The sequence below is a fragment of the Hyaena hyaena genome, unplaced genomic scaffold, assembly GCF_003009895.1.
Source record: "Hyaena hyaena isolate Hyena2069 unplaced genomic scaffold, ASM300989v1 scaffold_70, whole genome shotgun sequence".
Classification (NCBI taxonomy): Eukaryota; Metazoa; Chordata; class Mammalia; order Carnivora; family Hyaenidae; genus Hyaena; species Hyaena hyaena.
In genome coordinates this window covers 1,940,766-1,965,254 of record NW_024080701.1, presented here as the reverse complement: position 1 = coordinate 1,965,254, position 24,489 = coordinate 1,940,766, and the positions used below count along the sequence as shown (strand labels likewise).

Below are 24,489 nucleotides of genomic sequence, written 5' to 3'. Positions count from 1 at the left end.
ACAAAACCAAAGAACAAAATCCCAGGGCTTAATTAGAACAAAGGTCTATGAAGTTTTTTATTGAAGTACCACTTCTCAATGTTAAGAATATAATCTATATCAATAGTCTCAAACATGTAGGGTTAAAAAGGAAAAGGGGAAAAAAGAATAGCCTAGGAAAGCTAACCACTGAGATTTGCTTCTCTTGTGACCAGCTCCCTGAATAGTCTCATTATTATGGTATTTCCTAGGATCAGCTGGGTATTGAAAATCCGGTCTTAAAAAACTGGGTAAATTTTCAGTCTGTGTCCCTGATATTATTTACCACTTAAAAATATTATATATTAGTAGTAACATTTTCATTCACATAAACAGATATAAAGTCTGCAAGGAACCTTATCACATACAGATGAAAATATCTGTGGCTCTAGTTTTTTAATAAAAGTTATTTAAAAATGTGAATTCTCATACCATAAAGTTAATATACCAAGATGGTAGGACTCAGCCAAATATCTGCTACAGTTGGGCACATTTTATAATTCTTTCCCATCACAGGCTATACTTAGGCTATTGTCCTATGTTAGCACTTGCACGTATATATGAATAAACAACCAGGATCTGATCTAGGACCACCCACTTAAACCAGAGAAGCACAAAACCCCTGTGCTTAAGTGATCCCACTGTGTCACTACCAGGTGCCGGTGGTGGTGGGGAAAACACTGGGGCTGTCCACAATGCTGATGAGAATTTAAATGGGTACAGTTCAACCTGTACAGCGGCCATCTGCAGCCCTGCGAACCAGCAGTCCACCCTGTGTCTGCAGAAGCTCTTGTACGTGTATGGGAGACATGGTTAATAAGAATGGTACTAACACTATGCGTAAAAACAAAAGTTGGAAATATCCACATGTCCATGAGCAGTTAACACAGATAAGTTGAAGTATCTCCATACTAGTGAAGATGAACAAACTTTAGCTAATTTATCAAAATGGATGGTTCTTGAAACATACTGAGTGAATGAAGCAAATCATAGGAAAAAAAGAATCATATAATTTTATTTCCTTTACATAAGGAAAAACTTTCTGATAGTTGGGGGAAAAACTATGCCACCCTAACTGGAGACACCCCTGAATTACCATGAGGAGAAAGCTCAGAATATGGTGAACATTTAGTTTCTGCCTCATGTTTTTATCTGTGAGCATTTGTGAGTCCGTTCTCATTATGAGGTAAGTGGCTGCTACTCAGTTGACGCCAGCTCTCTGTAAAATAACACAGTCGTTTCTTAGCCAGGTCCACTCAATTTTTAGCACTGCCCTCTGCCTAGTCCCTTTTGTTCCACACTGTAAGAAGATTTAGAATATTATGTGGATGGGTGCCTGGATGGTTCAACTGAGCATCTGACTTTGGCTTAGGTCATCATTTCGTGGTTCGTGAGTTTGAGCCCCACATCCGGCTTGCTGCTGTCAGCTCACAACCAGCTTTGGGTCCTCTGTCCCCCTTTTGCTACCCCTTCCCCTGCTTGCGCTCTCTCAAAATAAACATTTAACAACAACAAAATATGATGTCATATGGAATGTTTGCTTGCTTATGTAAATTAACAGAATGGGAATTAAAGAGTTCATTTAGAGGAGGAATCATAAACTTAACTGTCCCCACCATTTTGAACTCTTTTAAAATGTAGTTGTCAGCCTCACTATCTTTAAGGTATCGAGAAATTCTCAAGAGTCTCCCCACTGATTATCACTGTAAAGCTCCTGCTGGATTGCTCTAGTCTCAGGGAAGCTGGCAGCCCTTTCTTTGTGATCAAGGCTCTTTAGGAGGACTCTTGGGAGAATCTTGACACACTCTGTTCTAATACAAGCCTCAATCTGCTTGTTGGGATTTTTTTTTTTTTTTTGAATTTCATACTGCTATTGCAGTATTCTGTTGAAAACCAACTGGTCATTGTAGGTGCTAATTAAGTAGACTGTGTGTGGAAGAGTATCTACATGGCTTATTCTGGCCCACTATCTACTGGCCCATAGTGTGGCATTTATTTCATGAATTCTGGGATCCTGTTAGTTTCAGAGTCCCGGAGGACCAGAGGCTGTAATGAATACCCTGATCCTCCTCCTAATCCCTGAGTCTGGAACGGGACTGAATGCTCTTCAGGGAGGGTTAGCATCTTAGGACTCCTTGTAGACAAGAGGGAGTCCTCTGGCAGATAATTTTTTTTTTTTTAATTTATTTTTTTTTTTTGGTTTGTGTGTCTGGCATTTTCCTCACCAATATAAAATGAAAAATATGCCATAGTAAAATTTTTGCTTTTGTTTTTATGGATATGGAAAAGCTTAAAGTAAAAAGATATAATACTTAATTTCAGGAAGTTACATGGCTTAAAGATGAACCAAAGTTTTTGTTCTGTTTACCAGAAGCAGAATTCCCCTTTGTGGTCTTCAGCTTGCATGTCTGAAGCACAGCCTGGCCTTTTGGGGTACTCCCAGCCATGGTCACATGTGGAGACTTCCTGGCTGGAGTCTTGGTCAATGACCATTTATGCTCATTATCTTTGGTAGTGGCTGAAAACCTAAACAGGACAGTGGAGTACAAGATATTAGTGCTTTATGTCAAGAGTAACTTGTATCAAACACACACCTATCCATCACCAAAGAGCAAAAGGGGTCAATAAATACTTATGTGAATGAACCTCTTTTGCAGAATAAACATTTGAAAACACTGATACTAAAGCAAATCATTTGTCAACCTTTTTGGTAAAATATGGTTTTATATTCTCTGCTTTCCTTGCCTTGGCCAAAAACAGGACAAGGCAAAGCTCAAAGGAGCTGCCTGTGGGGCTCAAGTTACAGTTTAGGGAGTACTTTCTCCACCTGAAGATAGCAAATCAGAGGGAACAGGAGACTGCTATGCCAAGTAACTGATGGGAACAGATCTTACATCTTCCTAGAAGAATGCCATTCATTTGAATTGTACGTAGCCCATTTTCTACTTCTAGCAAATTGCCATAAAGGTATTTCATTGTTTCTATGATGCATATTTTCTATATTAATGTCTGAAATCGAGATATGTTTAATAATTAGCAACACATCATAGCTGGCAGTGATTTTTTTTTTTAAATGTTTATTTTTGAGAGGAAGAGAGCACTATAGGAGGGGAGGCAGAAGAGAGAGGGAGACAAAGAATCGCAAGCAGGCTCTGCATCATCAGCACAGAGACCAATGTAGGGCTCGAACTCACAAACCATGAGATCATGACCCGAGCTGAGACCAAGAGTTGGACACTCAACCCATTGATCCACCTAGGCGCCCTGGCAGTAATTTTTCTTAGTGGTTCAGAAGATAATGGTGAACCTCTGGTTGATAGGGTCTTAGATTCAATGAAATTCAGAAATGACAGATACAAGTATACATGGTGGTGGGGTTTAACAGACAAGACCCTCTGGACTTCTAACTAAAGATGTAGTGGTAATCCTGAATCCACACTCTAAATTATTACAAAACATTCTATAGCACTGTTAAGACACTGCAGTGTAGCAAGGACTTGCCCCTGACCATGTGGTTCTTAAGTAGTATTAAATACAATCAGAACTGCCAAGTAGTTCATAGGTTGGGGGAAGTGTTTCCAGGCACCAGGTCTATTAGATGCTGCAAATGCCCTTGAAAAAGGAGAGAAGAGGGATACGTGGCTGGCTCATTTGGTAGAGTGTGTGACTCTTAATCTCAGGGTGTGGGTTTGAACACCACATTGGGCTTGGAGATTATTAAGAATAAAATCTTAAAAAAAAAAAACCAAAAACAATGTTTTTGTATTAAAGAAAAGGGGCCTGAACATCTTCATCTCTGTGATAGTTATAATTGGTGGCTCTCTTGCTATCAGGAAAGGCACAAGAAAATACAGGGATCAATAAGGCATGATAGATGTGACACTGCAGTCCCCAATCAATGGGTTACAATATTTCTACTTTAGGACGAATCAATTTAGTTCACTGCACTGAGAGACTTTCTGTAGGAATTTAGCTTCAACTTTACATTTAAGTCAATGAAAAAATTTCTCTTTAGAGATCTGTACAGGCATGCATTGAACTAATAAAATGAATATCCATTTATATCTTTTATGGACCAAATGTGAGCTTAGAGAAATTCGATAAAAGAATACGGAACACAAATATAAAGAAAAAAAGATTAGAACTTATAAAAACCATCTGTTGATCTTTCTCTTCTGATCCTCTTTGCCTTCTTTTTCATCAAGAAAGAAACAAATTTGATGTCATCTACCTGAAATGTATAGGAAGCAGTAAAGCTTTGAGACCTTGTCCTTGATTATATTTTGGAGCTCTTCTTACCTGACGTTCATTTTAGTTGCTGATAGAACAGGACGCTTGGTGGGCCCCTTCCCGCACAAGGTGCTGCGGCCTGTGGCCCCGGAGGGCCGGCCCTGTGAGCGGCGCTGGCTGGTAGGAGTACAAGCCACAGGGAATCTTCCCCGGAGAGGAACTGGGGTCACCACCATTCCCTTAGTGACGGGCGGCTTCTGAAGAAAGATACCCAAAACCTTGTTCAAGTTTGGCTTCTTAGTGTTGTCTCCAGAGCACCCCCATTCATTCCTCTGTTACATCCCCACTTTTAACCCCACTTGTTAGCTTTCCTTCTCACCACCTCATCCTATTCCTGACAGGTGGGCTGGGCACTGCCCTGCACCTGTATTGCTATGATAACTGAGTTAGGAGTAACTTCTGGTTGTGCTGAGTAATGTGTGACAGAAAGCCTTTCCAAGCTGCCATGAAGCCAGGTATTAATCTGACTAGAGAATGTGGCTAAATAGTCCCCTGTGGCCAGAAAGGAGGATAAGTAGCTTCTCTTGGACATGTGGTATCTCTGAGAAGGTGATATGCAGTTTACTCAATAAACTTGAAGAACCACCTATTATATAATTAGCATGTGGAATCTACAACTAACTACACCCCTACTCCCACTACTCTCTAGTGGTTTCTTAAAGTTCTTTAAGAACAAAACAAGGGGCACCTGGGTGGCTCAGTCGGTTAAACGTCCGACTTCGGCTCAGGTCATGATCTCATGGTTTGTGGGTTTGAGCCCCGCGTCGGGCTCTGTGCTCAGAGCCAGTTCAGAGCCTGGAGCCTGTTTCAGATTCTGTGTCTGTCTCTCCCCTGTTTACACTTACTCTGTCTTACTCACAAAAGTAAAGATTAAAAATAAAAAATTATAAAACAAAAAACAAATGAGGGACGGAGGGAAATGCTCCCTTTCAAATGGCGGGGAGGGTCCTCATGCCCGATCTCTTTAGATATTGTCAAGGCACACAGAATAACAAGGTTTTCCCATCACTAGTTTAAGCTGTGTTGCCAGCGGAAGAAATACAGCTTTGTTAACTGACAACAGTGGTCAGACTACTTAAATTGTTAAGACAGAAAAATGTTCATTATATCTTAGGAAATACAAGCAGCAAGAGAATTATGTTAACTTCTCACCTCAACATACAAGCAGAAGAGATTCCAATGTGAGACAAAGTTAAAACCAAAATATTTAGTAAGTACACATCTGTACCTTAAGCCGAGAGCCCAGGTTAGATGTAACAGGCACACTCTTCTATTTAACCACACTGTTAATGCTGCCTTCTACCTGTCTGCCAAGATTCCCAGTTCCCACCCTGTGTCTCCTCACAGTTCACCTGGTGTCAGGACCATCAACTCTACGTCTTTGTTTGAGCAACTTATAATGTAGAAATGATTCTACTAGCCCTAACCAATCTTTCTGACTTTTTCTTCAGGTACAATATTATACCACTGATTCTAATAGTACTAGTTCATGTTGTTAGCAATGCATGTAACCAGTTCCTTTCTTTTATCAATAAAAATTCTCTTTGGTCCTAACAAAGAGCCCAGTCATACCTATACACAAAAATGTGGATTAAGGATTAAACACAGAGGAAAATAATAAAAGCGGTCATTTTTATGACTTTGAAACAGGATGGGCATAGCAAAAAAACAGACCCTTAAAAGGAAAAGGTGGATAAACTTAAAAAAAAAAAAAAAACAAAAAACTTTCACAAGATAAAAGACACCATTAATATAGTTAAAAGATAAACTGTAGGAAAGTATTCATGATATAGCATTAATATAAATGGATAATGACTGCATAAAATTTGAGAAAATAAATTCACCAAAAAACCCCAGCCAATTATAACATATAAACATATACTGATCAAAGAAATGACAATTCAGTTGGAATTTTTCCACATATTAAAAAAGATTTTAAGATTTCATCATTTCTACTATTGGTAAAATAAACAAGCATCTTGGCGCACAATGTTTCTTTTTATTTTTTAATTTTTTTTTAAATGTTTTTTTTTTTAATTTATTTCTAGGAGAGAGAGAGGACAGAGAGAGAGAGAGAGACAGCGTGAGCACGGGAGGGTCAGAGAGAGAGGGAGTCACAGACTGAAACAGGCTCCAGGCTCCGAGCTGGCAGTCAGCACAGAGCCCGACGCGGGGCTCGAACCCACGAACCGCGAGATCATGACCTAAGCAAAAGTCGGATGCTTAACCGACTAAGCCACCCAGGCGCCCCACAATGTTTCCGATTTTGTAGAAAGCCTTTGGTAACTAAGTCAAATAGGTCTCACTGCTTAATCATCAAAGTCAAGATTCTGTCTAGGACCTCTGCTTATTATTATCCTAGACTATCCAGTGATCAATCCCAAAACATGTCTACTGTCAAGAAAAACTTCCTATCAGCTATGGTGATAGATCTATTCCTTCTACAGTGGAGAGTGGACATGAGATTTTAGAACTAAACTCATTCAGATGGGGCAGTAAAAAATAATTTGCTCATGTATTCAACACATCTTCAGGGCTACACTCAAGTTTATGATTGAGGTAGTTGTTCTGCCCTTAATTTTTACCTGGAAAATTCACTTACTCATATTATGTAGTATTATAGAAAACTTGGCTTTCAATCAAGTACTTAAGTAGACCTAGCTTCATGGTAAGGAAAATGAGTGGCCTTGCTGCAGACATATTTGCAGCCAGCTCCTGCATGTGCAGAACAAAGGAACTAGATGTTTACTTTCTGTAAATGATCAGTATGGACCTCCTGTCCAGGATTCAACGGTGAATGTAGTGATACCTGGCCCTTGCTAAAATTTAAGATAATGTTATGGGCATACTGAGTATCTTTTCTCTGATTCTCCACCCACACTGTTAGATGGAGGCATTCAAATGCAATGGCTTGGCTTTGTCATTACTAGCTGGTTGATCAACAATATCTTCGACTATGTAACAGTGGTTTCATAGTTTAAGTGAATGTTTCTTACTGTAGATTCAGCTTCTCACTAAGAAGTTTATGGTTTAAAACTTTTTTTTAATATTTATTTTTGAGAGAGACAGCGTGTAAGCAGGGGAGGAGCAGAGAGAAAGGGAGACACAGAATTCAAAGTGGGCTCCAGGCTGTGCAGTGTCAGCACAGAGACTGACTTGGGGCTCGAACTCACCAACTGAGATCATGACCTGAGCTGAAGTTGGATGTTTAACCAACTGAGCCACCCAGGCGCCCTTTTAAAAAATTTTTTAAATTCATCACCCAATGTGTTTCTCTATTGGCATTTGTATCAGAAAACTCAACACGGGAGGTGCCTGGGTGGCTTAGTTGGTTAAGCGTCCGACTTTCGCTCAGGTCATGATCTCGCGGTTCGTGGGTTCGAGCCCCGCGTCGGGCTCTGTGCTGACTGCCAGCTCAGAGCCTGGAGCCTGTTTCAGTCTGTGACTCCCTCTCTCTCTGACCCTCCCCTGCTCACGCTGTCTCTCTCTCTCTTTCCTAGAAATAAATAAAAATATTTAAAAAAAAAAAAAAAAAAGAAAAGAAAAGAAAACTCAACACGGAGTTACTGATAGTCAGATGCCACCGAAGCACCCATCTTGTTCTGCCCCTTTTAAATCAATTTTATACTGTTTTGTGTTGTAATACCACAGATTACCTCCAATTATTTTTGAGAAATAAGTAGGTTGTATGTATTCTTAAATTCGAAAATGTTTCCCAGCCCTCTCAGTGGCACCTCTTTTATACCAGATACCATGTAAGACAGTAACAGGAAGTTATCGACTCATTGCTCTGGTAACTCAACTTCGAGGTTGATTTCTTCACCTTTTCTTACATGAAGGGACCTGGAGTCCAGCAAAATCTGGACAAAGGGGCCCCCGGGAAGCTCAGTTATCAGGAAGCCTTAAGTTGGCCATTGCAAGCCATTCTTTTTCCTTTAGGTTAGATACAGAGAAAGAAGATGGCTTCGCCCATGAATCAGTCCATCCTCAACAAAGATAATAAGCACAATGTGTGAATGTTGAAGACAGAACAACTTATTGGCACTTTGGAATTCATTCTCTTTATGTTTATTTATTTTTGAGAGAGGAGAGAGAGCGAGAGTGCGAATAGGGGAGGGCAGAGAGATGGAGACACAGAATCCAAAGCAGGCTCCAGGCTCTGAGCTGTTAGAACAGAGCCTGACGCAGGGCTCCAACTCACAAACCGCGAGATCATGACCTGAGCCAAAGTTGGATGCTTAATCAACTAAACCAACCAGGCGCCTCTGGAATTCATTCTTTATAGTGAGGTCTCCCTGTTTTATTTAGAGAGTTTTGAAAATTTTTATGGTGGGGGGAAGCAATTTCAGATAATAAATATACATTAAACTCAAATCCATTTCAATGGTAGAGTAATAAAAAGCTGGCTGTATTAGCTACGGTACCAACATTAAAATCAGTACCATTAACATAATTTTAGAGGCACTAGGCTGACTCACTTGGTAAAGCATGCAACTCTTGATCTTGGGGTTGTGAGTTCGAGCCCCATGTCGGGTGGAGAGATTACTTAAAAATAATAAAAAATAAAAGTACACAATTTTATCAGCATACCTTCAGTTCATTAAATGAATTGTGTTCTTCAAAATGTTTCTTTTTTCTCTCAATATATTGATCAATGGACTCCATTTCCTTAAAACGAGCCTCATGAAGCTTCTTAAAATCTAGAATGTTCCCCAAAATATGAAAATTAATAACAAGACAAACCCATTTATTCACCTTCCCTTTGTCTTTGTTAACACTTATTTTCTTCTCTGCATCCCTGTCAACTTCAACATCACTGTTGCTAAAATTTTAATTTCAAATCTTTTAGTTCTTGGAAAATCAGGGATAAATTATACTCATCTCATAACCTATCAAACACCATTTTACCATTGTCGATTTCACTCCTGACATTTTGGTTTAATCCAGAGAATAAGAGTAACATGTTTGTTCTCTCCCCTCACCAATGAATCAAATGACAGCCTTTCCTTAATCATAAATTTGACATTTTATAATGCTTAGAAAGTTTGATAGCAAGGTTTGGCAAACCTTTTCTGTAAAGGGTCAGACAGTAAATATTTTTGTCTTTGGGGCCACATATGGTATGATATCTATCTTTATACACACACACACACACACACATTTATTTTTATAACCCTTAGCTTAAGGGTGTTAAGACAGGCCAGGGTGGGCAGTACTTGGCTGACCCCTGCTTTGTGCTATTCTGATTAAAAATATTCTAGGGACGCTGGTTAGAGATTTTAAAGTCATGTGTTCAAGCCACATGTTGAATGTAGAGATTACTAAAAAAAAAAAAAAAAAAAAAATTAAAATAATAAAATACATATAAAAAATTAAAAAAATATTCTGATCAATTATATACCTTTTTAATATATATTGAGCAGCATTCTGAGTACTGTAAACATATAATACTCAACATTCTATGTACTGGGCAATAGAGAACAATTAATTACATGTTTAGATAGGGAGTCCCTTAAACTTACAACTGAGAAACAAATTTAGGGACCTTAGACTGGCTCAGTTGGTAGAACATGCGACTCTTGATCTGGGGGTCATGAGTTCAAGCCCCATGCTGGGGATAGATTACTTAAATAAATTGAGAAAAAAAATTACAAGGTGGGCAATTGTGCCAAGTACTTTATAGACATTCATTCTCAGGTATTTACTGAATACCTGCTACATGCTAGTTGCTATGTTAGGTAATTTGGTCTCAATCTATATATAAGCATACCTTGTGGTACTGTACTTTAATTGCCTTTCACAAATACTGGGTTTTGTTTTGCTTTTAAAAATTGAAGGTTTCTTGCAACCCTGTGAAGCATCATTTTTCCATCCATATTAGCTCACTTTGTGTCTCTGTCACATTTTGGTAATTATTGCAGTATTTGTTATGGTGATGTGTGGTCAGCAATCTTTGATCTTACTACTGTAATTGTTTTGGGGCACAGTTGGGGCATCACAAACTGTGCCCATATAAGATGGCAAACTTAATAAATGTATGTATTCTGACTGCTCGACCAACCAGCAGTTCCCAATCTCCCTCTCCTTGGGCTTCCCTATTTCCCAAGACACAACAATTAGGCCAATAACCTCACAAATGACCTTTAAGTGTTTAAGGGAAAGGAAGAATTGCATACTTCTCACTTTAAAAACTAGAAGTGATTAAGATTAGTGATGAGGGCATGTTGAAAGCTGAGATAGGCTGAAACCTAGGCCTCTTGCACCAATTATCCAAGTTGTGAATGCAAAGGAAAAGTTCTTGAAGATTAAAAGTGCTACTCCAATGAAAAGATGTATAATAAAGCAAAACAGCCTTTTTACTGATATGGAGAAAGTGTGAGTGGTCTGGAAAGAAAAATCAAACTAGCCTGCATTCCCTTAAGCCAAAGCCTAACCCAGAGCAAGGCCCTAACTCCAGTCAATTCTATGAAGGCTGAGAGAGGTGAGGAATCTACAGAAAAAAGTTGGAAGCTACCAGAGGTTGGTTCATGAGGTTCATATTTACTCCATGTCATGACAAGGTAAAGCAGCAAATGCTGACAGAGAAGCTGCAGCAAGGTATCCAGATCTAGCTAAGATCATTGATGAAGGTGGCTACACTTATCAACAGATCTTCAATGTAGATGAGACAGCCTTCTATTGGAAAATGTCATCTAGGACTTTCATACCTAGACAGAGGTCAAAGCCTGGCTTTAAAGCTTCAAAGGACAGGTTGAATCTCTCATTAGAAGTAACTGCGGTGGGGTGCCTGGGTGGCTCAGTTGGTTAGGTGTCTGACTTTAGCTCAGGTCATGACCTTGCAGTTTGTGAGTTAAAGCCCCATATTAGGCTCTGTGCTGACAGCAGCCTGGAGCCTGCTTCAGATTCTGTGTCTCCCTCTCTCTCTACCTTCCCCTGCTCCGTCTCTTTCTCTCTCTCTCAAAAATAATAAACATTAAAAAAAAAAGTTACTTCGGGACATCTGTGTGGCTGAGTTAGCGTCCGACTTTGGCTCAGGTCATGATCTCATGGTTGGGTGTATTTGAGCTCCACCATTGGGATCTGTGCTGACAGCTCAGAGTGTGCTTTGGATCCTCTGTCTCCCTCCCTCTGCACCTACCCCACTGATGCTCTGTCTCTCTAAAATAAAAGTTAAAAGAAAAAAGTTACTGAATGGGGTGCTTGGGTGGCTCAGTTGGTTAAGTGTCTGACTCTTAATTTCAGCTTAGATCATGATCTCAGTTTTTGAGTTCAAGCCTTACATTGGGCTCCATGCTGACAGGACAGAACCTATTTGGGGATTCTCTCTCTCCCTTTCTCTGCCCCTCCCCTGCTTGTGCTTTCTCTATTAAAAAAAAAAAAAAAAAAACAAGTCACTGCAACCACTGATTTGAAGTTCAAGCCAACGCTTATTTACCATGTGAAAATGCTAGGCTTTTAAGAATTTGGGGTGCCTGGGTGGTGGCTCAGTTGGTTAAGCATCCGATTTCAGCTCAGGTCATGATCTCCTGGTTCGTGGGTTCGAGCCCTGCATCGGGCTCTGTGTTGACAGCTCAGAGCCTGGAGCCTGCTTTGGATTCTGTGTCTCTCTCTCTTTCTGCCCCTCCCCCACTTGCACTCTCTCTCTCAAAAATAAACATACATTAAAAAAAAATTATACTGGGGCGCCTGGGTGGCTTAGTCGGTTAAGCGTCTGACTTTCACTTAGGTCACGATCTCGCGGTTGGTGGGTTCGAGCCCCGCGTCGGGCTCTGTGCTGACTGCCAGCTCAGAGCCTGGAGCCTGTTTCAGATTCTGTATCTCCCTCTCTCTCTGACCGTCCCCTGCTCACGCTGTCTCTCTCTCTCTCCTAGAAATAAATAAAAATATTTAAAAAAAAAAAAATTATACTACACTTACTCTGCCTATGGTCTAAAAATGGAACATAGCCTAGATGACATCACACCTGTTTACAACATGATTTACAGAGTATTTTAAGCCCACTGTTGAGATGTACTTGCTCAGGAAAAAAAAAAAAGATTCCTTTAAAAGAGTGACTGTTCATTGGCAATGCACCTGGTCAACCAAGATCTCTGTTGGAGATATACAACAAGATTAATGGTTATTTTGGTATTTTCTTTTTTTTCCTAATGCTTATTTATTTTTGAGAGAGAAGCAGAGCATGAGGGGCAGAGAGAGAGAGGGAGACACAGAACTGAAGCAGGCTCCAGGCTCTGAGCTGTCAGCACAGAGCTCAGCACGGGGCTTGAACTCACCAGCCGTGAGATCATGACTGGAGCTGAAGCCAGCCACTTAAGTGACTGAGCCACCCACGTGCTTCAGATTAATGGTATTTTAATGCCTGGTAACATAACATCCATTCTGCAGCCTGTGGATCAAGGAATCATTTAGACTTTCAAGTCCTATTTGAGAAATACATTTTGTTTTGTTTTTTAATTTTTTTTAAATGTTTTATTTATTTCTGAGAGAGAGAGACAGTGTGAACAGGAGAGGGTCAGAGAGACAGGGAGACACAGAATCTGAAACAGGCTCCAGGCTCTGAGCTAGCTGTCAGCACAAACCCACGAACCTTGAGATCATGACCTGAGCTGAAGTCAGTCGCCCAACCGACTGAGCCACCCAGGCGCCCCGAGAAATACATTTTGTAAGCTATAGCTGCCAGAGACAGTTAAATTCCTCTGATGGACCTGGGCAAAACTGAAAATCTTTTGGAAAAGATGCACCATTCTAGATACCATTAAAAACATCTGTGATTCATGGCAAGTAATCAAAATATCAACACAGGTTTGGAAGAAGCCAATTCCAACCCACAAGGATGACTTTGAGAGAACTGCAGTGGAGGAAGTGACTGCAGATGTGGAAACAGCAAGAGAACTAGAATAAATGGAGCCTAAATACAAATGACTGAATGGCTGCCATCTCATGATACAACTGTAATGGGTGAGGAGTCACTTCTTATGGGTAAGAAAGTGGCTTCTTGAGATGGAACCTACTCCTGGTGAAGATGCTGTGAAGACTGTTGAAATGACAACAAAGGACTTAGAATATTCCATAAACTTAGCTGATAAAGCAGCAGCAGGGTTTGAGAAGATGGACTCCAGTTTTGAAAGAACTCTATTATGGGTAAAATATTATCCAACAGCATTCATTGCATGCTACAGAGAAGTCAATCATGAAAGGAAGTCAACTGATAAGGCAAACTGCACTATTGTCTTATTTTTAGAAGCTGCCATAGCCAGGCCAACTGCCACACCAATCATTCAATAGCCATCAATACCAAGGCCAGACCCTCTACCAGCAAAAAGATTACTACTCACTGAAAGCTCAGATGATGGTTAGCATTTTTTAAGCAATTTTAAAGGATTTTTTTTAAAGGATTTTTAAAGCAAATTTAAAGGATTTTTAAATTAAGATATGTATATGGTTTTGAGACATAATGCTATCACACACCTGACAGACTAGAGTACAGGGTCAACATTAACTTTTACATGCACAGGGGGAACACACTCATTTGACTCACTTTACTGCAATAATTGCTTTATTGCTGTGGTGTGGAACTGAAGCCACAATATCAGGTATGTCTGTATCAACCTGATGAAACAGGTGGTCTCAGAGTTAGAAGATGATAGAATGAGGATGCAAGCCCCAGTTCCAGCATTCAAGCTTTCAGCTGTTGTGGTGCACCGCCTATCTGGCATTAGACAGAAGGGGCCAACTATTACTTTGTTTCTTTGTGTGCAAAACTTACTTGGAGTAGTGTTTATAGTTCTTTTATTTTTTCCAGGTTTGGAAAATCCATCTGTGTAGAGAGGCTTCTTTTTTACTGAAGGTACCTTTGAATCTTCATTACCTGAATCCAAAGATACACAAATGAAGAAAGATTTCAAAACAAGTTCTTCCAATTTAGAAATACCTAGAAGTTAACATGGGGCATTTTCACTTGATGGGGTTGGCCAAAGTGGTGGAAAAAATGAGCACAAAGAATTATAGCATCACTACAATTTTAGCTCATAAGATTCAAGTAGGAAGAAATGTTATGCTTCCCATATAGAAATTATATAAATATATCAGAAAATTTTTTTTAAATGTTTATTCATTTTTGAGAGACAGAGAGAGACAAAGTGTGAGTGGGGGAGGGTCAGAGAGAGAGGGAGACACAGAATCTGAAGCAGGCTCCAGGCTCTGAGCTGTCAGCACAGAGCCTGACGCGGGGCCCGAACCCACGAACCGTGAGATCATGACCTGAGCCGAAGTCGGATGCTCAACCGACTGAGCCACCCAGGCGCCCCTAAATATATCAGAAATTTAAAAACATTCTTTCAAAAATTTGCTATAAACAGATTATGGTTTATAATAAGAACAAAACAATCACAAAATCCTGGGACACCTGGCTGGCTCAGTCAGTGGAGAGTGCTTGACACTTGATGTTGGGGTTGTAAGTTCAAGTACCACATTGGGGCATAGAGATTACATAAAAAAAAATCTTAAAAAAAAAAAAAAATCACACAATCCCACCAATGGAAGAAACACCATTAGCATTTTGGCTTATTTCCTCAGGCCCTCTGCTTCTATACTTGTTTTGTTCTTTACATCTAGCTGAAATCATGGTGTATATATTTGTGATTTTCCCTCACTTATAACCACTTTCCAAGTTCTGCCATCTTTTCAATTTGAGGCAATCTACTACAAAATATCCAGAGGTGACTGGGTGGCTTAGTCAGTTAAGCATCCAACTTTGGCTCAGATCATGATCTCATGGTTAAGAAGTTCAAGTCCCACATCTGGCTCGGTGCTGACAGCAGGGATTCTCTCTCTCCTACTCTCTCTCTCAGTCCCTTCCTTGCTCTCTCTCAAAATAAACATTAAAAAAATATATATACATATATCCATCCAAGTAGGTTTTCAATAAATAGTACTTATAAGTATGTCACTTATCCTCAGGTCTCCCAATGCATCCATAAAATATAAAAGAATGAATGGATAGAGGAAGGAGGACTGTAAGGGCTTCTACTTGCACCTTGGCTCTAAAACCAGAAAGGAAAAGTTCCATGAAATGTAGGATATTTATGGACTCAGAGTCACTCCTCACTAGATACTTATTACAAATGGAAAAGTAGTAACTTCACAAAGGAGCAACTTACCAGGATGATAACCTGCTAACAAGCCACCACCTGTGCCTTCTATGGGTGCTGATGGGAGGACCACCCTGTGGGATTCCTACCCAAAGTGCAGGATCCAAATCTAACCCTCAGCACATATTAGACTAACCAAAGCAGAGGACTTCCAAAAGGGGCCTGTATTTAAAAATGTACACATCCTCGGAGCGCCTGGGTGGCTCAGTCGGTTAAGCATTCGACTTCCAACTCAGGTCATAATCTCACAGTTCATGGGTTCGAGCCCCACGTTGGGCTCTGTGCTGACAGCTAGCTCAGAACTTGGAGCCTGTTTCAGATTCTGTATCTCCCTCTCTCTGACCTTCCCCTATTCATGCTGTCTCTCTCTCTCTCCTAGAAATAAATAAAAACATTTTTTTAATATATTTTTTTAAATGTTTTATTTATTTCTAGGAGAGAGAGAGAGAGGGAGACAGCGTGAGCAGGGGAGGGTCAGAGAGAGGGAGTCACAGACTGAAACAGGCTCCAGGCTCTGAGCTGGCAGTCAGCACAGAGCCCGACGCGGGGCTTGAATCCACGAACCGCGAGATCATGACCTAAGCGAAAGTTGGACGCTTAACCAACCAAGCCACCCAGGCGCCCCAATAAAAACATTTTTTAAAAAATTTAAAAAATAAAAATAAAAGAAAGGGGAGAGAATGGAGTGCCTTGGGTGGCTCAGTTGGTTAAGTATCAGACTCTTGATTTTGGCTCAGGTCATGATCTCAGGGTTGTGAGTTCAAGCCCCACATTGGGCTCTGTGCTGGGTGTGAAGCCTATTTAAAAAGGAAAAAAAAATCCCTCAGGGTGTTTATTGAAAATTGCAGGCTAACAGGCTCAGTCAGACCTACAGAATCAGAAACTCTGCTTCTAGTGACTTAATAAGATATTCCAATTCTGGGGAAAAGGGAAGGCTCAGCATTAGAAATTCTGCATGTAACTAATCGGTGGATACCAGAATCGGTCATCTTCTATCTGTACTCCTCGGGCCCTGCCTCAGGTACCCAGATAGGGTTTCTGGGGGAAAGGTAACACCGAGACACTGTGGCAGTTGGTAGGACTCCTGAGTAATGAAATCACAAAGGATCAAGTCCTGCTAGGTTTGGGGGAACTCAAGTTTTCTGGCCTCATTGAAACAAACTTTGAGTTGAGAAAGTTTAAGCCAGAGGTTTTTAGAAGGTCAGAGACTAGCCAAAGTACACATTTATCATAATTAAAGGGGCCACCCCACTGGGAAGGTAGACTTTGCAGCTCCCTTTTAACTGTTTGGTTGAATAGGCAAAAGGTCTTTGTACCTGTGTGTGGAGTAGGCCAGAGGAAGTTGATGGATAAACATGGGCTCTCCTCATCAAGAAGCAATCAACTTCCCTAACCTTTCCAGCTATCCCTCTCACTCCGTTTTTCCACCATAGTACTGAAGATATATTGAAAGCTTAAACTTTTGCTTTTATTGCAGACACTTAGGAATTCTATAGCATGGTGTTATGGGTTGAACTGTGTTCCTCAAAAAGTTATGTTGAAATCTTAACTTGTAGTAACCATGACAGGACCTCAGGAAAAAGGGTCTAGTTTGTGGCAGTTTGTTATGGTGGTCCTAGGACATGAGCATACATGGCCACCCGAGGAATTTCAGGTTTTATTACTTATTTGGCATACTATCTGTTCCACCTTTTCCTGAGGAAACTGCATTCTCCTCTCCTTGGCTCTCGTCTGGTGGTGAAGGAACTTCTCCAACAGTTCTGAGATTCTGGTTTTCCTGCTTCCCTTGATTCTGGAATTCAGTGGGATCACTTATCTTCATCTCTAAATGATCCTGCTTCAGATTTAAAAAGAGAATGAATTATTTAAATAAGAAGTCACCACTGCCTTACAAAGATAGGAGCCTAAACTGAAAAGAGGCTGAAGGAAGACAATAAGATAATCAGGTTTCCAAGTGGCAGATTTGGCTCTTGAGAACGTGAATTTGGGAGTAGGACATACTAGGGATCATTGAAAAGCATAAATGGCAAGATTAGAACTCTTAGGGATAAGAAATTAACAAATCGTCTAAATGGATAGTCTAATGACCGAGGGACTATATAGCTAGAAAATAAAAATTATGACTGTGTCTTGTGAAGACAGATTTTAAAGAGAAGATACAAAAGAAGTATAAAATCAGAGTCCTCTCAAGGCAACTGAAGAAGCCTCTGGCTACTCATAGGATCATTCTGCTAAATGATCAACTAAAAAGTGATCACTAGGTCTGAGGCTAGCTGAAAAGGAAAAACAAAACAAAAGACTTATTTGATGCTGGTTTTTCTTTCCTTCTTGTTTACTACTCATCAGTTAAGGGAATACGTAATTAACTTTCATATTTATTCAACAAATACTTAATTTGTGCGTAACCCTTATTAGTGCTTCCTAAGTGGCAGTACCCAGGGTGTCATGAGGACCGGCTTGGACTCAGGTCTGAGCTTTTGTGGGGCTTACAGCATGCAGAGTTTACAACCATCTAGTATCATAAAGGAATTCAAGGAGAAAGCTTAAGAATACACCAATTTTGACAGAATGGGTGCCCAAAATGTGCACACTTCCATTCACCTGGGAGTGCGGGTTCCTGTGGACAGTCCCACGCCTTCTCCTCATTTTGGTGACATGGTCAACCAGTAACCTCTCAGCTTGTTCCTGGCTGCTCATCTGCACCTCAGCCTCATCACAAGAGGATGCACAAGTTTGACTTCCATCCTGAATAGAAAAACATTCATCTGCCATGTACTATTTTTAGAGTTATAATGTTCAGGAAGAATCAGAATTTAAGCTAAATAAGAAAACTATTTTACAAAAGGCAATTTTAATAGTCTCTTGAACTAAATTGTAGTCCAGGACAAGAATTCTAGAGTATTCCAAAAGAATCAATCATATTTAACAACCCCAGCTTGAAAAAAGTAGTGTAGGAAAGCATTCAAAGTTTTCTTAGTGTGAGTAATTAAGCAAATTACCATTTAATTTTCTGAGTATACACTATGTGCCAGGCAGCATGCTCTAATAATTACAGCTAATATCACTTCTCTACTGGACTAAGTGTTTATATGGGTTATCTCATTTATTCCTCAAAGTCTCATTTATTTCTCACAGATGAGAAAACTCAGAGTCCAAAGCAACTTCTTAAAGGCCAAATAAGAGAGTAAGATAAGAATGGCACCTGTACCACCATAAACTAAAAGAAAAGAGCTAAATTATCACAACAGTGATACAGATACCAGAAGATTACATACAGACTTGCTTGTATAAGAACTCATTGCGGGCCTGGGCAGCTCAGTCGATTAAGCATCTGACTCTTGATTTTGGCTCAGGTCGTGATCTTGCTGTTCGGGAGTTCAAGCCCCATGTTGGGCTTTGCACTAAGTGCAGGGCCTGCTTGGGATCTCGGTCTCTCAGTGCTTACCTACCTGCCTGCCTCACTCTGTCTCTGAATAAACAAACATTTAGGAAAAAAAAAAAAAGAACTCATTGTATGATAATGGCTGCACTTCATATTAATGGGGGAAGACTGACTCATTATTCAACACATGATACAGAGAAAACTATGCTTTTTATCTTTGTGAGGAGGACAAGGAAGCTTGGTTCTTTCACACCAAATGAAATATGGATGGGTAAAAGATTTAAATGTAAAAATGAAACCATAAAAGCACTAGGAAACAAAATAGGTGAATATATTATCGTAAGTATGAGGAAGGCTTTCTTAAACATGTTCTCTCACCTAAAGACTATAAAAGGAGAGGCTTGATTTGTTTTTGTTTTTTTTAAATAAATTTTAATGTTTTGAAATGAACTAATATTAAATACATATGGCTAAAAGAAAAAATCCAGTACTAAAGAAATTATGGTGGAAAGCAATTGCTTCTCTGCCCTACCCTTCCCATTTCTAGGGCTTAACTTCAGGTAGCTACCTGTATATCACTCATGATTTGCTGGTGGGATATTCATTTGTAGTGCCCCTTGCATGCTGAAATCTAGCTCCTCTGCCCACCTCTCACCTCCCATCCCTTTCTTGACAGCACTCCATCACCTCATTCTACTAGTCACCTTTGCTGCTTTAGATTCTGAGGCCTTTCAATCTTGTCTCACAACTGCACAGTACATTCTGTAAATTCCAAGTGCAGCATCCTTAGGCTTCCCTTCACATTCTGTCCTCCTTTTCTCGCTCAGTGTCTGTCATCTATCTCTATTAACGTTTATAGCTTGTTACATAACCTTAATTGAATGATCCATTCCTTGTCTGTGTAGTTGGAGTCTAAAAGTTGATAAATCATTAAGTTCTTAAAACTTTTGTTGTTTTCTTGGTCATCTGTCTCCTTTAGGGTCATCTTTTTATTTTTATTTATCTTAAGCTCTCTCACACTGCACGCTTCCCCTCAAATGTCTGGTGACTGTTGGCTGTCTATCCTATTTCAAAATAAGGAAGATCTCATTAGAGGCTTGGATGTGTAGGAGGGCCTATTACCTGGTGTGATCTGATCTACTAGGGTCCTTAGGTGGGGAGGAGGCTATTACATAGAGGAACCCTTGAATGCCAGAAGGCAGAGGCTTTTGCTTAGTAACACTGACTTTCCTTACTGAGAAACCTTCAATATTATAAACTATAGTGACACCTGGTGCTCTGCATGTGGAAGTCGTGGGCTGAATGCTTTGTATACTGATTTTTCAATCCATTTAACTCTGGTGCCTGGACCCCACCTTCTGAGAGTTGATTTGGTTGGAATGAGTTTGGTAAGGCCTATACAACAGCATATTTCCTTTGAGAGAGAAAAAGGAGTGTGAGTGGGGGAGGGGCACAGAGGAAGAGAGACGGAGAGAGAGGGAAAGACAAAGAATCCCAGCAGGTTCCATGCTCAGTCCAGAGCCCCATACAGGGCTCACTTGTACAAGCTTGAGATCATGACCTGATAGGAAGTCAAGAGTTAGATACTCGACTGAGCCACCCACGTACCCCAATTTATTAGCATTTTTAAAAAGCTCCCCAAATGATTCTCCCATGGATCCTGCAATAAGAACCATAATATAAAATTTATGAGGAGGCAAAGAATAAGGAGGTTTTGGAAATGGCAGGTTTTAGAGATAAAATATTACAGAAGTAAAATAGTTCTGTGGTAGGAACCCTCCCTAAGGAGAGAGAAAAAAATGAAGAGGAGAGAAGACTTCAAGGTCACCTAGATAGGCGCCCAGGGGCCTACATCCCCCATGTTCTTGTAAACTGAGACAACTTAATCAGACTGCATGTTTATGTGTGTTACCATATAGGGGAGACAAAAATAGAAAATGTATTAAAAAAAACTATGCCATGTGATGTGGGCCGCTCAGTTCTTTGGGTACGAACCCAACTGAGGGGTGCCGGCACGAATAAAGTTGCTTCCTGGAAAGAAAAGCCTCAGTGTCACGACTCTCTGTGAGAGAATCCTGCAACATTGCTTGGGGGCTCGCCTGGGACTTGGAGAGGGTGCATTTCCACCTCCCTTGCCACTGGGGTACGAGCGGAGCGCCTTGGAGTGCAGGGAGAAGCGACCTCACCTGGTGCCAGTGGACCTCTTGATCAGTAGGGGACTAGCCTATCTCGAGCCGGGTGAGGGCCCTGTGTGCGCTAATGGAACCCCTGAGGCCCAGGAACCAGCTTAAGGAACGCCGCCCATCTGACTGGTAAGAACCCGGGTTCTTTTTGGTGGACCTGCCCCTAAGAGGCAGAAGGGGAGCCTGATCACTTCCCAGAGTTGCACTAGTAAATCCACAAGGGAAGAGGAATGAAGCTGCAACTCTAAGGCGCTGGATGTAGGGCGGTGGGCTGGAGTCGTTATGTGAGTGTGTGTGACTGAGACGGACAGCGGGAAGGCTCTGACCTGACCAAGGGCCAAAGCGAGTGTTGAGTCCCGATCCATGGTTCCATGGCGACCTCATATGGCTTAAGGTGGCGTCAGACTTCCGAGGAAGTCTGATCTGAGTCAGGGATTGAAACTGAACCCGCCAATGCTAAGAGGAGCCTGAAATATCTCTGAGAGGAGAGCGGCCGGAAACGGACAAAGCGGTTGTGTGTCCTTTCCAAACTGGTCCCCCTCCTTCCCTGGTCTTCCCCTTTCTTGTGCGTGAAAGTCGCCTGTTAGGGGGAGGAAATGGGTGGAAAGCAGAGGAAACCGACTCCCCTAGAGTGTATGTTGAGGAATTTCAAAAAGGGATATTCAGGAAATTATGGTGTAAAATTAACTCCTTAAAAGCTCTGGACATTCTGTGAAATTGACTGGCCATCGTTCGGGGTGGGCTGGCCCTCTGAGAGCTCACTTGATAAGGAATTAGTTGGCCGAGTGTTCAGGGTCATTGCAGGGGACCCAGGCCACCCTGACCAACTTCCTTATATTGACTGTTGGCAAGACCTGGTCCTGTCCTGGCCTCCTTGGCTAAAAGTCTGTATTGAAGAGAGCTGTAAAGTAATCCTGGCTCGCCTCACGGCATCCTCCAAATACCGGCCAGAGGTTAAAAAGCCCATACTGTCAGAAGAACCTGAAGAAGTAAAAAAAAAAAAAAAAAAAAAAAAAAAGAAGAACCTGAAGAAACCCCACCACCATATGTCCCACTGTACCCCTCACTGCCACCTGTGCCTCCAGCAGACCTAACTGCAGAAACCTCATCAGAGTCTGCCCCCAGCCCCAAAGCCTTACCACCCCTAGCACCACCAACCTCCCCAAGTGTGACCGACTCACCCGAACCACCAGTCTTAACCCCCCATACACCTCCTGAACGGCGGCGACCAGAGACTCAGGCCAACAGAGGCAGCCCTTCCCTACAGCCGCACCCAGGAGCCCAACAGATGCAGCTGAGGGAAATTAGGGGTCCTTTCTATTATTATCAGGAAGGCCAGATCCAGGGAGGCCAGCGTATTTACATGTAACAGCCCTTTACCACTACGGATCTCCTGAATTGGAAGCACCATACCTCCTCCTATACGGAGAAGCCCCAAGCTATGACTGACTTAATGCAGTCCATAATTCAGACCCACAAACCCACCTGGACGGACTGCCGCCAACTTCTTTTGACGGTCTTCAATACAGAGGAGCGTCGCTGAATTATTCAGGCAGTTATAAAATGGTTAGAGGAAAATGCTCCAGCTGGGACACTAGACCCCCAAGCCTATGCCCAGGCTCACTTCCCGGGGGAGGACCCCAAATGACTTAAGCATAGATGGAGGGCTTACAAGCGTTGAGCGATATCAAGAAGCTCTTCTAAATGGTGTAAAGAATGGGGGGGAAAGGCCGTAAATATGAGTAAAACATAAGAAGTGCTCCAAGGGCCGGAGGAGAGCCCAAGCCAATTTTATGAGAGATTATGTGAGGCATTCTGTCTCTATACTCCCTTTGATCCAGAAGCACCCACCAACCAGAGGATGATTAATGTGGCTTTCATAGGCCAGGCCCAGGGAGATATTTGGCGCAAGCTGCAGAAACTAGGTTTCACTGGCATGAATTTCAGTCAGTTGCTAGAAGTAGCAACCCAGGTGTTCATTAACCGTGACCAGGCAGCATGGAAGGAAGAACACCAAAAAAAGCAAAAACAGGCAGACTTGTTAGCTGCTGCCTTGGTGGAGCAGTCAAGACACCCCCAGAAGAAAGCCCCGCAGGGAAAGGGCCAAATCCAGAAAGGGGAGCAGCGAGGAGGGAGGGGTCTCGCCCTAGATTGAAACTAGGCTGGAATCAGTGTGCTTTGTGCTGTCAGTTGGGCCACTGGAAAGGTGAGTGCCCACAGCGACCAGATGATTCTCAGCAAGGTCCTAAGCAGAAAAAAAGGGGCCATGTGGTCCAGGGCCAGTACCAACTGGCCCCGCAGCCTCATGGGGCCCCCAAGAATGATTCTGTGGGGCTAGCCGCCATGGACGACTATGAGGAGGACTAGGACAGACCGGCCTCTATTTTGCTAGGCCCCCGGGAGCCCATGGTCAGAATGAAGGTGGGGGGACGACTCATTGACTTTATGGTAGATACTGGAGCAGAACACTTAACAGTGACCCAACCGGTGGGCCCCCTCTCACGGAGACAAGCCACCATTGTGGGGGCCACAGGCGATCAGATACGTTGTCCCTTCCGGTTACCTTGACGATGCAGTTTAGGTGGCCACAAAGTCATCCATGAATTTCTGTACCTCCCTGACTGCACCGTGGCTCTAATGGGCCGTGACCTAGTGGAAAACTGCAGGCCCAGATTAACTTTCAACTCCCAGGGACAGGCTGCTCTGACCCTACGAAAACCAAAGGCAAAGATTATGACTCTCACCATTCCCCAGGGGGAGGAATGGCGTCTCTATAGCATCTAGGAAAAACCGCAATTGGTGCCTGAGCTTCCTTTTAAGGTCCCAGGGGTGTGGGCTGAAGATAACCCACCAGGACTGGCGCGAAACATACCCCCTGTGGTTGTTGAACTAAAGCCTGGGGCAGAGTCCACCCGTCAGAGACAGTACTTCATCCCTCGCAAGGCACAGGTCGGGATCCAAAAGCACCTGGAAAGACTTTTAAAGTATGGGATCCTCAGGCCATGTCAGTCGCCCTGGAACACACCCCTCTTGCCTGTTCAAAAACCAGGCACAGATGATTACCTGCCAGTTCAGGACCTGAGAGTAGTTAACCAGTTTACTGTCACCATACACCCAGTGGTCCCGAACCCCTATACACTTTTGGGGCTCTTTCCTGCTGAAGCCACTTTCTTCACCTGTTTGGACCTTAAGGATGCCTTTTTCTGCATCTGCCTGGCCCCCCCAGAGCCAATTGATTTTTGCCTTCCAATGGGAGGACCCCAAAAATGGTGACAGGGACCAATTACCTAGACTAGGTTACCTCAAGGGTTCAAAAACTCCCCAACCATTTTTGGCACTGCATTTGCCTCTGACTTAGAAGCCTTCCCCACAGATCAATATGACTGCGTCCTGCTTCAGTACGTGGATGACTTGCTATTAGCTGGGAAGTCCCGGGAGGGTTGCATGGAAGGGACTCGGCAGCTCC

The 24,489-nt window shown here is 42.0% G+C and overlaps 1 protein-coding gene across 4 annotated transcripts in view; it reads right to left on the bottom strand.

Annotated features, from left to right (window-relative positions):
* The window catches only part of NUSAP1 (nucleolar and spindle associated protein 1), a 45,825-nt gene that overhangs the window by 5,432 nt on the left and 15,904 nt on the right, over positions 1-24,489 (bottom strand). The window contains exons 3-8 of one of the 4 annotated variants that reach the window (XM_039232763.1): positions 18,060-18,203; positions 17,148-17,295; positions 14,075-14,176; positions 8,899-9,008; positions 4,318-4,505; positions 2,387-2,544 (exon numbers count right to left, since the gene is read on the bottom strand). In XM_039232763.1, coding sequence (XP_039088694.1) covers positions 2,387-2,544; positions 4,318-4,505; positions 8,899-9,008; positions 14,075-14,176; positions 17,148-17,295; positions 18,060-18,203 — 850 coding nt within the window. The remainder of the gene's footprint in view (positions 1-2,386; positions 2,545-4,317; positions 4,506-8,898; positions 9,009-14,074; positions 14,177-17,147; positions 17,296-18,059; positions 18,204-24,489) is intronic. The other 3 variants (XM_039232765.1, XM_039232764.1, XM_039232766.1) reach the window with 3 other exon arrangements.